Source organism: Mobula hypostoma, chromosome 8 (genome assembly GCF_963921235.1).
Source record: "Mobula hypostoma chromosome 8, sMobHyp1.1, whole genome shotgun sequence".
Taxonomy (NCBI): domain Eukaryota; kingdom Metazoa; phylum Chordata; class Chondrichthyes; order Myliobatiformes; family Myliobatidae; genus Mobula; species Mobula hypostoma.
In genome coordinates, this window is record NC_086104.1 from 49,827,733 (window position 1) to 49,843,836 (window position 16,104).

At 40.8% G+C, this 16,104-nt stretch overlaps 1 protein-coding gene across 3 annotated transcripts in view; it reads right to left on the bottom strand.

The window, feature by feature from the left end:
• Window positions 1-16,104, bottom strand: part of lpgat1 (lysophosphatidylglycerol acyltransferase 1) — an 82,030-nt gene that overhangs the window by 11,075 nt on the left and 54,851 nt on the right. For all 3 annotated transcript variants that reach the window (XM_063055828.1, XM_063055827.1, XM_063055826.1), the window contains one exon: window positions 6,932-7,038. In XM_063055828.1, coding sequence (XP_062911898.1) covers window positions 6,932-7,038 — 107 coding nt within the window. The remainder of the gene's footprint in view (window positions 1-6,931; window positions 7,039-16,104) is intronic.

Sequence of the window (16,104 nt, forward strand, 5' to 3'; positions counted from 1 at the left end):
TTGGGAATTATAGATGTCTGGAGGGAATTACACCCTACTAGTAAAGATTATACATATTACTCTTTCCCTCATTCAGCCTATTCAAGGATAGACTATTTCTTTATCTTTAATACAGATAGACTCAGGATAAAAAACTGTAATATTGCAACAATTGATCTGTCGGATCATAGCCCAGTCTCTATGTCTCTAATCCTGGAAAGGAAAATGAGGAAAACACTATGGAGGCTAAACTCACATATACTTAATAACCCAAAAGTAATGGAGAGATTAAGGGGAGAAATCAAAGAATATCTAGACCTTAATGACACGGGAGAAACATCACCAGTGATTTTATGGGATACATTGAAAGCTGTACTGAGAGGGAAAATTATTTCCATTACTACTCACATGAAAAAAATCAATGCACAAAAATTAGCAGACCTTCAAGGAAAATTAAAACAACTTCAAGTTGGAGATAGCAACAAAAGTAATTCAAATCGAAAACAGGAAATTAGGAAATTGCAAAGTGAAATTGATGATATTTATACGTTGGAAACTCAAAGAAATTTTCTTTACCTGAGACAAAAGAATTATGAAGTAGGAGGTAAATCAGCTAGATTATTAGCATATAAATTACGAAAACAACAAGCAGACAATACAATTCATAAAATAAAGAATCCAAAGACAAAGCTTGTGGAGAGTACAATAGGGAAAATTCAAGAGAGTTTTGAAACGTATTATCAAGAGCTGTACTCCCAACCCCGGGCCCCCAATGAGCCCTATATAGACAGTGTATTGAATTTTTTAGATCTACCTAAACTTACAGATTTACAAAATGAAAGTTTATTAGAACCAGTAACTGTCAAAGAACTGAACGTGGCCATCTCTAGGTTAAAGGCTGGAAAGTCCCCGGGTTCTGATGGGTTTACCTCAGAGTGGTACAAGTCCCTGAAGACACAGTTAGCCCCATTACTACTTAACACCTTTAATTGGATCTTGCAAATAGGAGAAACTCCACCTTCCTGGAGAGAAGCGATTATTTCAGTTATTCCTAAAGAGGGTAAAGATAAACTAGAATGTGGCAATTATCAGCCAATTAGTGTTCTTAATTTAGATTACAAACTATTTACATCTATATTAGCGCGCAGATTGGAAAAGCTTTTACCTGGTCTAATCCATTTAGACCAGACTGGATTTATTCAACAAAGATAAACACGGGACAACATAAGGAGAACTCTGCACATATTAGAACAGGTTAATAAGAACGAGACAGAGACAATGGTAGTAGGATTGGACGCTGAGAAAGCTTTTGATTCGGTTAGTTGGGCATTCTTATACAGAGTGTTAGGAAGATTCGGCTTTCAAGAAAGGTTTATTAAAGTAATTCAGACTCTGTATGACAGCCCAACAGCCCGAATTAAGATAAATGGGGACCTCTCTGACTCCTTCATTTTAGAGAGAGGCACTAGACAGGGATGCCCAATTTCTCCTCTCCTTTTTGCGCTATATATTGAACCACTTGCCCAACTAATAAGACAGAGCGAAATCGTAAAAGGTATCAAGGTGGCAGGGATTGAACAGAAAGTGGCGTTATTCGCAGATGATGTTTTGGTCTATCTGAGTGAACCAGAAAAATCATTTATAGGATTGTTTACACGGTTGGATGACTTTGGGAAAATATCAGGTTATAAAATAAATGTAAAGAAAACGCAGGTTATGTCCCTAAATTATACACCATCCAAAAAATTGCAGGATACATACGATCTTAAGTGGGAAGCTAAATCATTAAAATATTTAGGAATAACCCTGCCGAAGGATCTTTCAACACTGTCACAGGTAAATTATGGGCCATTAATCTCAGAGATAAAAGCAGATATGCATAGATGGAATCTTATCCCCTTTTTAAGTTTAAATTCAAGGATAAATACTATAAAAATGAATATTCTTCCTCGGTTATTATATCTTTTCTGTACTTTACCAGTGGAGGTGGATGATAATCAATTCAGGGAATGGGACAAATGGATTTCCTGCTTCATTTGGCAAGGAAGGAAACCTAGAATTCGATATAACACCTTACAGTTAGGGAAGGAAAGAGGAAGTATGGTTCTTCCTTGCCTGAGAAATTATTTTTATGCCTCACAGATAACCCCTCTGTTATATTGGTGTAATAGGGAATATAAGGCTAGATGGAAGGAAATAGAATTTGGATTAGTTGACAGTTTTCCTCTTCAGGCCTCAATAGCTGACAAAGGATTGATGGCCCAGTTGGAAAAATTTAATAATACTTGGATAAATCTTACACTAAAAGTATGGCAGAAGGTGGTTAATTCATGTGGAATTAATAACATGCTAAAACTCTTTAGATGGTGTGCATATGATACCGAATTCCTTCCCAACAGAGGAGATAAAAGATTTGAGCTATGGATAAAGAAAGGTCTTACAACCTACCTCTCATTTATAGATAAAAGAGTATTACAAAGTTTCCAAATCCTGCAGGACAAACATGGCCTAGAACATAATGACTTTTTTAGGTACCTTCAAATACGAAACTATGTTAACCAGAGTTGTAGATATACAGACCTATCAACAGTAGAATTAGAATTTTTCAAGATTCTGAATTCGGCTCGCAGTTCAATACCTGGTAAATCAGTTTCTCGCCTATGTAATGCACTCTCCCATGCTAAAAATGTAAATACACTGTATATTAAAGAGAAGTGGGAGAAAGAAGCGGGGTTGGTACTTTCAGAGGAGGCTTGGGGGAAAATCTGCAGCTTTCAATGGTCCTCGACTAATTCTTTGACATGGAGAGAACATTGTTGGAAAAACATTATAAGATACTTCAAGACCCCATATCAGGAAAAATATAAAGATACAAATGTGATGTGTTGGAGAAGGTGCGGCTCCAAGGAGGCAAATCATTTTCATATTTTCTGGGATTGCCCTAAATTAAGTCTATTTTGGGAAGGTATTCATAGAACATTAGTTAAGGTACTTAGGTCCCAGGTACCTCTGAACTTTGAGACGCTCTATTTGGGGCATGTATTGTTCCTTGAACAGAAGGAAGATATAAAGTTGCTGCAGGTCCTCTTAGCGGCAAGTAAGAAATCAATCACTAGAAAATGGCTAAATCCAATACCACCTACATTAGAAGATTGGTACGAAATTATCTTGGAAATATTTAAAATGGAAAAGTTGACCTACTCCCTGAGAACTCAAAAAGAAACATTTTATCAAATCTGGAATAAATGGATTGAATATATAACCCCAATGCGAGCAGACTTTAGACGACTCTCCTAATGATTTATATTGCTCTTCTCATCAACACAGTAATATTGCTAACGTAAGCACCCCTAGTCTAAATGTTTGTTGTTTTTTTTTGGAAAATAGAGAATTAACACAAGTAAAGGGAAAGATTTGGGAAAGGGATAAAAAACAATGAAAAAATTAAGTAAATAAGTACATAGGGATTGGATAATTATGTCTGCGGGCAGGAACAAGCACGAACAAATTGGGATATAAACACCTACAATGGTTGGTATATAGGCTTGTATGCAACATTTTGGACCAGTGGAAATGGTCCAGAAGGGTTGTATGGAAACTATTATTACCATTTTTCTTAACAACTAATTTCATTACTTAGCCTAATAGGTTAGAATTACCACAGTACATAATTATCTATTTAAATGTTTATTTTGCTTTTATATCATCTCAATGTGTACTTAAGAATGTATAAATAATTGTAGTTTTATACATATAAAAAATGGAAAAGGTTATATGTGTGAAAAAAGTACAACATAATTGTGAACTCCTTATCCAAATAAAAATAAAATTAAAAAAAAAAAGAAATCAATGGGTTTTGAAGGGAAGACATTTTATAGAGCATCCAAAAATGCCGACTGGAGGTCACTGATCCCATGCTTGGGACAATGCTGCAGTCAGGCATGTGAGAAATATCCTAGGCCCAAGTCCTGCAAGTGCTTTAGTAAAGGGTTTTCTTTCATTGTAAGGTCAGAAGGAGAGACAGTATCTGGTGACTGTGTAACACCAGATTTCATTCACATTTTCTCAGGTGAGAAGACAGCTGAAACGTCTCAACCCAAGCAAGGCTGCAGAACCGGATGGTGTCAGTACCAGGGTGCTCAAAGCCTGTGCCCCTCAGCGATGTGCAGTACTTCGCCATGTATTCAACATGAGCCTGAAGCTCTGGAAGGGTTCCTGTGACGTCCTAAGGTTGAAAGGATACAGAGAGACCTCACAAGGATGTTGCTGGAACTGGAGGTTCCTGTACTGTGGAAGACGTCCTGCCTCGTCCCTGTGCCGAAGACACCGCGCCCCAGCGGCCTCAATGACTACAGACCGGTGGCATTGACCTCCCACATCATGAAGACCCTGGAGAGACTTGTTCTGGAGCTGCTCCGGCCTATGGTCAGGCCACACTTAGATCCCCTCCAGTTTGCCTACCAGCCCCGACTAGGAGTTGAGGATGCTATTATCTACCTGCTGAACCGTGTCTACGCCCACCTGGACAAGCCAGCGAGCACTGTGAGGGTCATGTTTTTTGACTTCTCCAGTGCGTTCAACACCATCCACCCTGCTCTGCTGGGGGAGAAGCTGACAGCGATGCAGGTGGATGCTTCCCTGGTATCATGGATTCTTGATTACCTGACTGGCAGACCACAGTACATGTGCTTGAAACACTGTGTGTCCCACAGAGTGATCAGCAGCCCTGGGGCTCCACAGGGGACTGTCTTGTCTCCCATTCTCTTCACCATTTACACCTTGGACTTCAACTACTGCACAGAGTCTTGTCATCTTCAGAAGTTTTCGGATGACTCTGCCATAGTTGGATGCATCAGCAAGGGAGATGAGGCTGAGTACAGGGCTATGGTAGGAAACTTTGTCACATGGTGTGGCAGAATTATCTGCAGCCTAATGTGAAAAAGACTAAGGAGCTGGTGGTAGACCTGAGGAGAGCTAAGGTACCGGTGACCCCTGTTTCCATCCAGGGGGTCAGTGTGGACATGGTGGAGGATTACTAATACCTGGGGATACAAGTTGACTATAAACTGGATTGGTCAAAGAACACTGAGGCTGTCTACAAGAAGGGTCAGAGCCGTCTCTATTCCCTGAGGAGACTGAGGTCCTTTAACATCTGCCAGACGATGCTGAGGATGTTCTACGAGTCTGTGGTGGCCAGTGCTATCATGTTTGCTGTTGTGTGCTGGGGCAGCAGGCTGAGGGTAGCAGACACCAACAGAATCAACAAGCTCATTCGTAAGGCCAGTGATGTTGTGGGGATGGAACTGGACTCTCTGACGGTGGTGTCTGAAAAGAGGATGCTGTCCAAGTTGCATGCCATCTTGGTCAATGTCTCCCATCCACTACATAATGTACTGGGTGGGCACAGGAGTACATTCAGCCAGAGACTCATTCCTCCGAGATGCAGCACAGAGCATCATAGGAAGTCATTCCTGCCTGTGGCCATCAAACTTTACAACTCCTCCCTTGGAGGGTCAGACACCCTGAGCTGATAGGCTGGTCCTGGATTTATTTCCTAACTTACTGGCATAATTTACATATTACAATTTAACTATTTATGGTTTTATTACTATTTATTATTTATGGTGCAACTGTAACGAAAACCAATTTCCTCCGGGATCAATAAAGTATGACTATGACTATGACTATAAGATGGAGAATGTATGACTGCAGACTGCAAAATCTTAGCAACATCCAAGCATGGACTGAAAAATTGTAATCACGCCACAGAATTTCCAGGCAATAACCATCTCTGACAAGGAAATCCAAAACCTACACTTGACAAGGGCACTAATATTCCCAAGTTCCTCGGGAAGGCATCGTTGACCATAAACTTAATTGTGACTGCAACAGGGATTAGGGATTGTGTTTCCCACAGCACGTTGCTCATCCTTAACTTCCCACATCAAGTACAAGGCACAAATGAGAAACTTGATGGAATACTATCCACTTTCCTAGCTCCAATAATGTTTAGGAACTCTATCCTAAACATTCACTCTCTCCACCATGAGTACATCTTGACTATAGTGTACACTAAGCAGTTCAGTTCGTTCACAAGCAGCTCAGTACCCACAACCTCTTCCTCCCAAGAAGACTAGGTAGCAGAGACACGGGCATATCATCTCCATCAGGCTCTCCCCCAAGGTGTACACCTCTTGTCTTGGCAACCTACGCCTGCTCATTAATTAGTGTTGGATCTAATCTTTGATCTCTGTACCACTTTGGGGGTATTTTCACTAAAAAGACTGCTATAATTCAAGAGGCAGTTCACCTCCATCTCCTCAAGGGAAATCAGGTATGGGCAATGAAATGGCACCTTTTCTGGTGACATCTTCATCCAGCAAATTCATTAAAATCAAAGTCAAGGTATGTATTTTTGTTCCAGAAGATGCAAGTAAAATAACTTTAACAGTATTTAAAACCTCAGTATTCAATGTAGTTCACATGGAGTACTATAAATTACAGAAGGAAAGTTGCTGTCTTCCTTGTTTTTATAATAGCAACAAGATTCAGTGAGAAGCTGAACCTTTAAGACCAGATGGAATAAGCAAGTTTTGGATAATGGTTCTGCATGTTGATCACCTTTAATGTGGTTAAGTAATGTTTGAGACTGGAAGATGTAAAAACTGTGTGCAGGGGTGCTTGCTAAAACTAACGGAGCCAGGTCCAAGTCTACAAATTGTCTGTAAGACAATGAGTGCTTTGGTTATGCAGCAACAACAATATAATGTTGAATATAAAACATATTCCACAGCAGGGAATTCTATGTCAAGTTCCTATTCTACATAAGGAATATTAGAAGGTGCAGGAAAGGACAACTAATTATGCCTAGTCTTGACGGTCTAGCTATAAGGAATTCATGCCTCAAGAAAAAATCAAACTTAAACTTCTGGAGTAACTGAGAACACCTCACCTGTTTCATAAAAGTGTGCCAGGAGTTCCTCTTTTTCTACAAATCGTTGATAGAGCCAGCTGGTAAGTGCCTCACTCTCTACAGGAACATCTTTAATAGGATAGATCCTGTAGGACAAAAAAAAAAGGTTGGCAGATTGCTCTTTACTAACAAGAAGCACAAGTAACACAGGTATTTCTTTTTACAACTGCAATTATATGAGACCAATGTAATGGCATTCCTCCTGCAATAAACAAGCAGACCCCAGAATGTGTGCTCCCAGAACAAGAAATAAGAAAAATCTCAAACATTTTCCCAGTTTTAATGGAAAGGCTGTTGCGTCCCCACCATCGACTTCTGGTATCAATATTAATTCACTGTATTCTGAGTTCAAGGTAATGATATTATCTCATACAACAGCAGCATCACCAGGCCATATTCAAAGCTTAGCTTTATTTGTCATATGAACATCAAAACATAAGAGTGAAATGTGTTGTTTGCATCAATGTCCAACACAGTCTGAGATGTGCTGGGGGCAGTCTACAAATATTGCCATGTTCCCGACGTCAACACTGCAAGCCTACGTCAGACTAACCCTAACCTGCACACTTTTAGAGTGTGGGAGGAAACCGGAGAACCTGGATAAAACTCATGCAGTCACAGGAAAAATGTACAAATTTCTTAAGGGAACTGAACTCCAGTCTTACAGCTGATGTTGTAAAGCATTACAGTAACCACTTTGCGAACATGCCACCCAATTTATAACCATCTATTCCCAGTCTTAATCACAGGATAAAATCCCTGAATTATCTGTCCAACCTCATTGTCGGAATATCAGGAATGATTTAATAAAAAACACTATAATCATACAATGAATAAAAAACCTGTATTCGTGAATTTTAGTATAATTAGCAGATCAACACTTCGCAAAACTGCTGTGTTGAAGACTTTTTTGTGGGGGGGGGGTGAGTGGAACAGAGAGAAGGTGAATTGATAAAGGACTTTACACATAGTCCCAAAACATGTCAGATGCACTAATATTATCACATGGTGGTACTCAAGCCAAAAGATGAAGAGGCTGGTAAAAACAAACCGAATCAGAGATAGCATTACAACCACAAAGGGAGAAGTACCAGCCTTTTTTATGAAAAAGCTGCATATTGGAACTGTGGCGTGCGACGTGCATGGATCCAAAATGTGGCTGAGAATGGAATTGAAAGCATCGTTTTCTATGCTAATAACCAAAACGCTGGTGCTCAGTTTTAGCTCCGTAAAAATGAAAATCGATCCGGGAATGGATATGAGACAAACCATCTGAAAACAGAGAGAGGAAAGAGCTGATGAGGGATGGGAGAGTGTCAGAGTTGGATGTCATCAGCATACATACGAAATCTGGTCTCTCAAGTTACCAAAGGGTAGTCAGTATGTAACTCAGAGTGCAATGAAATTTCTTGCTTAAGTATGGCTTAGAATAAAGATGGTAATAATAAATATAGCACTGAGTGCAAAAGAATGAATCAGAATCAGATTCAATATCATCGGCACATGTTGTGAAATTTGTTAACGTTACAGCAGCAGTACAATACAAAATAATAGAGAGAAAACTGGATTAAAATGTGTGTATTTTACATATATATATATGTCTAAAATAGTTAAATTAAATAAGCAGTGTAAAAGATTAGAAATAAGAAAGTAGTGAGGTAGTGGCAGTGTTCATGGTTCAATGCCCATTCAGAAACCAGATGGCAGAGGGGAAGAAATGCCATAGTTGTGCAAAAGGAAAAGGTGGAATAAAAGATATGAGACCATGGCAGCATCAAGAAGAGAAATAGAGAAAACTACAAATTTCACGACCTATGCCGGTGATATTAAACCCGATTCTGATTCTGAGAAACATTGATGCAAAGGATAAAGCTCTGTGGGATTCCAGAGCAGCAACTGTAAGCGACGCCGCCACTACAGGTTCCAGCTACAAACAAGCGCATGCAAGATGGCTTAGAGGAGGAAAGGAGAGCAGTAAATGTAGAAACTGAATATGACACAGTACCGATGGGACAACAGGTAATTTATCATCTGGTTTCAGTGCTGGGGAATTACAATCCTTGGGGATTTAGTGGGCAGGTACCCACAAGGAAAGGGTCGATAGGTTGAGCTTATTCTCACTGGAAAATAGGAAATTGAAGGTGGGTTCACAAAATTTTAGGGCAGAGGGGAGAACAGATAGAATAGAGATCTCCCCAGAGATAGTTTAGAATTGGAAGGCACAGGTTCAGGGTGAGAGGGGAAAAATTTAAAAGAGATCTGATGAGTACGTTTTTCCACCTAGAGGGTGCTGACGAGCTAACGAGCTGCCAGAAGTGGTAGAAGCAAGTAGAATTACAAATTAAATTTGGACAGCTACTTAGTTAGGGATCCAGGGCCAAATGCAAGACAATAGGATTGGTACAGATTGGAAAATTGGTTGGCATGGAAATGGTGGGCCAAAGGGACCCTTTTGATATCTTTATTGATTTAGTATTGGTAGATGTACCGAGACACAGTGAGAAGCTTGTTTTACATACCGCTCATACAGATCAGATCAGATCATGACACCCTGCACTGAGGTACAGCAAGGTAAAACAATGTGGAATAAAGCGCAACAGCTACGGAGAAAGCACAGTACAGGTAAACAAAATGGCGCAAGATCATAACAAGGGAGGTTGATAAAGTCACGAACCCAACTTATCATACTAGGGAACCATCTAACAGTCTTATAACAGTGGGGTAGAAGCCGCCCTTGAACCTGGTGGTACATGATGAGAAAGCGTTTGGGGTGGATGGGGCCTTTGATTATTCTGCCTGCTTTACCGAGGCAGCAAGAAGTCCATGGAGGGCAGGCTGATTTCTATGATGTGCTGTGCTGAGCTGTGTTGTCAGCTCTGCAGTTTCTTGTAGTCAAGTGTGCAGTAGCTACCATACCAAGCAGTTATGTATCAAGATAGAATGCTTCCCATAGTGCATTGGTAAGGGTTGAGGAGGGCATGCCCAATTTCTTTAGCTTTCTGAGGAAGCAGAGGCAATGGTGAGTTTCCTTGACCGTAGGCTGGTTTGACTAAAGCAGGCTATTGGTGATGTTCACACTGTACTGTATGATTCTACAAATGTGACCAATTGTGACTATGCCATTCAATCCATCTGGTCCATTTTCTGGCTCCCAGCAGAGCAATCGTGCCCGTCTCACTTCCCCTTTACATTTAATTGGTAATTCTGCAATTTAAGTCACTCTCACACACCCAACAATTTCTTGTCTTTTTTGTTATTACCTGCACTAGGTGGCATTTTACAGAGGTTAATTAACTCATCAGTACATCTTCAGAATGTGGGATGTGTACGTTATTCATGTAAGTGCCAAATTCAGGAGTGAACCCAGGCCCCATGTGCTACAAGTCAGCAGCACCACCTGCTGCATCTCCATACTGACGGCAGGCATTTTAAACTGAAGTCACAATGGCAAGAGGATCTAAGTGAAGCACTCAATTTCATAGTAAGATTATACAAGACAGTACTTTATTAATGGGAATGCCCTGGACATTGATTTTTGCTGCTTCAAGACCAGTTAAATAATGAGATAAACATTATCTCCATAAGAAAATTAATTGTCTACAAAGGATTTTCTCAATTTATAATTCTCAACTTCAGCGCACGTAATTCTCATTACTGAATGGAATGAACTAAGTGTTTTATGGCAACTAAAATACTCAATATGTAAACAGATGGAGAGAGTCATTCTGACCTCAGTCTTGAATGTGATGTGGTTGAACAAAGTCCAGTTTGTATTTTATTCATAATCAATTGTTTTTCTTTTTAAGCTGTTAAATCCCAAGTACAAAGTCAAATAAATTCTTAAACAGATGAAAGAAAATATTAAACATTAAAAAAAAGTAGGCATAAATTATACAGTTCAAACTTTTGAATAGTGTAGAAATTTGTTTTCAGGTCTAGTGGATTTTTTTTTGCAGCAAATCCAGGAACCAATTCATGCACATTTATGGTGACAGGACAGTGCAGAAATCCTCCTCGTGACAGGGCAGTGTGGAAATCTTCCTCCCCATGTTTGAATCCGCCAAGTAGAGCTTCAGGTTAGCCATTCCTGCGTTGTAACGACTGAGCACACTGCAATTTTCCCCTCGTGTATGTTATGCATCTTAATGAACATTGAAACTAACCAAAAATCATGCCCTAACAGGGAAATCATAATATAGAAGCCAATCTTTCAAAAAAAAAATCTGACTACAGAATTATTCAACGGAACACAGTGCAATGCTGGATGCAAAGCACTGGTCAGAATTATATGCATTTTATTCAATGTAGCACCTTGGCATAAAGAGTATTCCTTCTTGTGGAGATGTAACATAGAATTCACTGTTACTAAACGACATATACAAGTATCGTAATAGATGGATACTTTATTGATCCCAAAGGAAACTACGGTCTCACAGTAGCATTACAAGTGCACAGATATAAATATTAGAAGTAGAAAAAATAAAAAAATACATTACCACAAACAGTCAAACAGGAGGGGGTCATCACATCCCTGGCTGTAGGCTGACTCATTACAGAGCCTAAAGGCTGAGGGTAAGAATGGTCTCATATAGTGCTCGTGGAGCAGTACAGTTGTCTTAGTCTAATTGAACTGACCAGGTTTGAACAGGTAGACAGTTAGGGTTGCAAACATGACTATTACTTTGTTTGCTGCATAAACTAAGCAGTGGAATTATAAACAATGAGACAATCATTTAGATAGGACCGAGTTTACACAACGTGGAGATCACTCACAAGTTAGAATGTCATGTTTGAGATCCTGAAACTGTGACCTGAATGTGCTCTCCCTGTATTTAACATCTTGAATACAATTCAAAACACTAAACAAACAATTTTGGTTCTGGTAAATTTCATTCTGTACAGCCACCAGAATTGAACTACATACAGATTAAAGAACACCAGTTCTGGCCTGGAATCAGTCAGAATTTTAACTTTTTAATCACTTTAAATGCTTACATTAAAATAGCTACCACCAATAAAATTTCTGTTTGCACAGAGCGCCTACAGCTCCTGGCAAAACTAACATTTTGGAAGTTTCCAAATCATCAGGAATTTAAAAATAATCTAAATTGTTAATTACCCGTGGTCTCACAGCCAAGACAAATTATAAACTTCCTTTACATCATTTTCAGATTTTAACCAGCCCCTCCCCAAACTTCCTTATGTAAAAGCTAAACATTTATTTCTGAAGTAGAGATCTTCCGCTTAATCCCTCCTACCTGTATTCTAACCATTCAGTACTAACATGCCTTGGTCTTCAAATACTTTCTTCCATGTAATTGCTGCTTTAGTCTTTTCCTGACTCGTTTTTGGCTACAAGTGCCTAGAGTTGGAGGAGGTAGGGGAGATCCGTAATGAATACAGGGTCCGCGATATCTCGGATCGCGTTCTCAGGATTCCCAAGAGACAGGGTGAGCAGCCAGATGTCGTGGTCCACGTGGGGACCAACCACATAGGTAGGAGTTGGGATGAGGTAGGAGTTGGGATGAGGTCCTGAAGAAGGAATATAGGGAGTTAGGAAAGAAGTTAAAAAGCAGGACCTCAAGGGTGGTAATCTCAGGATTGCTGCCTGTGCCATGAGACAGAGAGGGTAGGAACAGGAAGTTATGGCAGATGAATGCATGGCTGAAGAGTTGGTGCAGGGGGCAGGGGTTCAGATTTCTGGATCATTGGGATCTCTTCTGGGGAAGGTTTGACCTGTACAAAAAGGAAGGGCTGCACCTGAACTGGAAAGGGACCAATATCCTGCCGGGCAAGTTTGCTAGAGCTGTTGGGGAGGGGTTAAACTAGTTTGGCAGGGCGGGTGGGAATCAGAATGTGAGTGCAGAGAAGGACAAGGGCATAATGCATGTGTTCTGAGTTGGTGAGGACGGACGGGCAGGGGACAAAACATAAATGTAGCCAGTTAGAAGATTGAAATGTGTCTATTTCAACGCTAGGAGTATAAGGAATAAAGGGGATGAACTTAGAGCATGATCAGTGTGTGGAACTACAACAACGATGTTGTGGCTGTTCCTGAAACTTGGCTGGACGAAGAGCAGGATTGACTGATACGGGTACCGGGGTTTAGGTGTTTTAAAAGGAATAGGATGGGAGGTAGAAAAGGGGAGGGGAGAGTTGCAATACTGGTCAGGGATAGTATCACGGCTATAGAAAGGGAGGTCGCTGCAGGGGGAGTGACCACTGAGTCAGTGTGGGTGGAAGTCAGAAATAGGAAGGGATCAATCACTGTGCTGGGAGTAGTCCATAGGCTCCCAAATAGCCCTCGGGACACCGAGGAGCAGATAAGCAGGCAGATTTCAGAATGGTGCAGGAAATACAGGGTTGTAGTTATGGGTGATTTCAACTTCCATCATATTGACTGGCACCTCCTGACTGCAAGGGGGATAGATGGGGCTGAATTTGTCAGGTGTGTTCAAGAAGGATTCCTGACACAGTATGTGGACCAGCCGACGAGAGGAGAGGCCATACTGGATCTAGTTCTGGGTAATGATCCTGGTCAGGTGGCAGACCTCTTGGTGGAGGAGCATTTTGGTGAGAGTGACCACAATTCCCTTTATATTTAACTATTTATGGTTTTATAACTATTTATTACTTATGGTGCAACTGTAATGAAAACCAATTTCCCCCAGGATCAATAAAGTATGACTATGACTATTCGGTTCAGCATAGCTATGGAAAAGGATAAAAACAGACAAAATGGGGAAGTGCTTAACTGGGGAAGGGCTAAGCATGAAGGTATGAGGCAGGGACTAGCGAGAGTAAATTTGGAAACAGATGTTCAAGGGTGAAAGCATAGAAGTAATGTGGAGGAAGTTTGGGGACCACTTGTGCTGGGTTCAGGATAGGTTTGTCCCACTGAGACAAGGAAAAAAATGGTAGGAAAAGGGAACCGTGGCTGATGAAACATGAGGCAACACGTCAAGAGGAAGAAGGAAGCATATGTTAGATATAAGAAACAGGAAGGGCTCATGAGAAATATAGGGTAGCCAGGAAGAAGTTTAAGAAAGGACTTAGGAGAGCTCGAAGGGGGCATGAGAAGGCCTTGGCATGTAGGATTAAGGAGAACCGCAAGGTGTTCTATGCATATGTGAAGAACAGACGGATGACAAGAATGAAGGTGGGGCCGCTAAAGGATGAAGAAGGCAACATGTGCCTGGAGGAGGAGGAGGTTGGGGAGGTCCTAAATTAATACTTTGCTTCAGTATTCACAAGTGAAAAGGACCTTGATCGGGGTGCGGTCAAAATAGAACAGGCCTGTGTGCTGGACGAAGTGGAGATTAAGAAAGTAGTAGTATTGGATCATCTTAAAAACATCAAGATTGATAAGTCCCCAGGGCCGGATGTGATATACCCCAGATTGCTGTGGGAAGTGAGAGAAGAGATTGCTGGAGCAGTAGCTATGATCTTTGAATCCTCTTTGGCTGCAGGGGAGGTGCTGGAGGATTGGAGAATGGCAAATGTAGTTCCCTTGTTTAAAAAAGGTAATAGGGAGAATCCTGGGAACTATAGACCAGCAAGTCTTACGTCGGAGGTCTGCAACTATTGGAAAGGATTCTTAAGGATAGGATCTACGAGCATTTGGAGAAGTACAGTCTACTAAGGATAGTCAACATGGCTTTGTGAAGGGAAGGTTGTGCCTCCTGAGCCTAATTGAGTTTTTGAAGAGGTAACAAAAGAAATTGATGAGGATACGGTGGTAGATGTGGTCTACATGGATTTTAGCAAGGCATTTGACAAGGTCCCCTACCCCAGGAAACCTTGGGTGCATAGATACAGAATTGGCTCGCCCATAAAAGACAAGGGTGGAGTGTATTCTGCTTGGAGGTCAGTGACCAGTGATGCTCTGCAGGGATCTGTTCTGGGATCCTCGCGCTCCGTGATTTTTGTAAATGACTTGGATGAGGAAGTGGAATGGTGGGCGAATGAGTTGACACAAAGGTTGAAGGAGTTGTGGATAGTGTAGAAAGTTTTTGTAGGTTACGAAAAGGCATTGACAGGATGCAGAGATGGGTCAAGAGGTGACAGAAGGAGTTCAACCCAGAAAAGTGTGAAGTAATTCACTTTGGAAGGTTGAATGTGAAGGTAGAATACAGAGTTGATGGTAGGATTCTTGTCACTGGAGATGAAGAGGGATCTTGGGGACCACATTCAAATACCCCTTAACGTTGCTGTGCAAGTTGATAGGGTGGTTAAAAAGGCACATGGTGTGCTGCTGGCCTTCAATAGTTGGGGGATTGAGCCACAAGGTAATGGTGCAGCTCTAGAAAACTCTTTACAGCATTTGGAATATTGTGTTCAGTTCTGATTGTCTCAATATAGGGAGGATGTGGAAGCTTTAGAGAGGGTGCAGAGGAGATTTACAAGAATGCTTCCTGGATTAAGGAGCGTGTCTTATGAGGATAGGTTGAGCAAGCTAAATCTTTTCTCTCTGGAGAGAAGACTATTAGAAATTATTTGATAGAGGTGTACAAGATGATAAGAGGCATAAATTGAATGGATAGCCAGAGACTTTTTCCCAGGGCAGAAATTACTAATATGAGGGGACATAATTTTAAGGTGATTGGAGGAAAGTATAGGGGGGAATGTGAGAAGTAAACTTTTGTGTTTGTTTTTATTTTTAAAAGAGTGATGAGGACGTGGAATGCCCTGCCAGGGGTTGATGGTGGTAGGGGCAGATACATCAGGGTCACTGAAGAAACTCTTAAGATAGGTACATGAATGAGAGAAATGGAGGGCAATATGGCAGAGAAAGGCTAGATTGATGTTAGAACAGGTAAAAGGTCAGCAAGTCATTGTTGGCTGATAGTCCTCCACTGTTCTATGTTCTGAACTTCATCCGAAAACATAAGCATGGAGCTCGAGGCATTTGAGCTATTTGATTTGGCTGAAATGAAGTCAGAAGAAATTGCAATAATGAAAATGCTGCTCTGGAAATTAATGGCCACAAAGTGTTGTGGAAACAAAACTAATTCTGGAGTGGTGGAAAACTGAAATTAAAAAAAGATAAACATGTTCAGCAATTCTGGGAGAACCTGTCGTGGAGTGGACAAAATCAAGTTGATGTTAATTTTGGCCCAGAGTAGATTCATTCACAGAATGACATTTCTGTC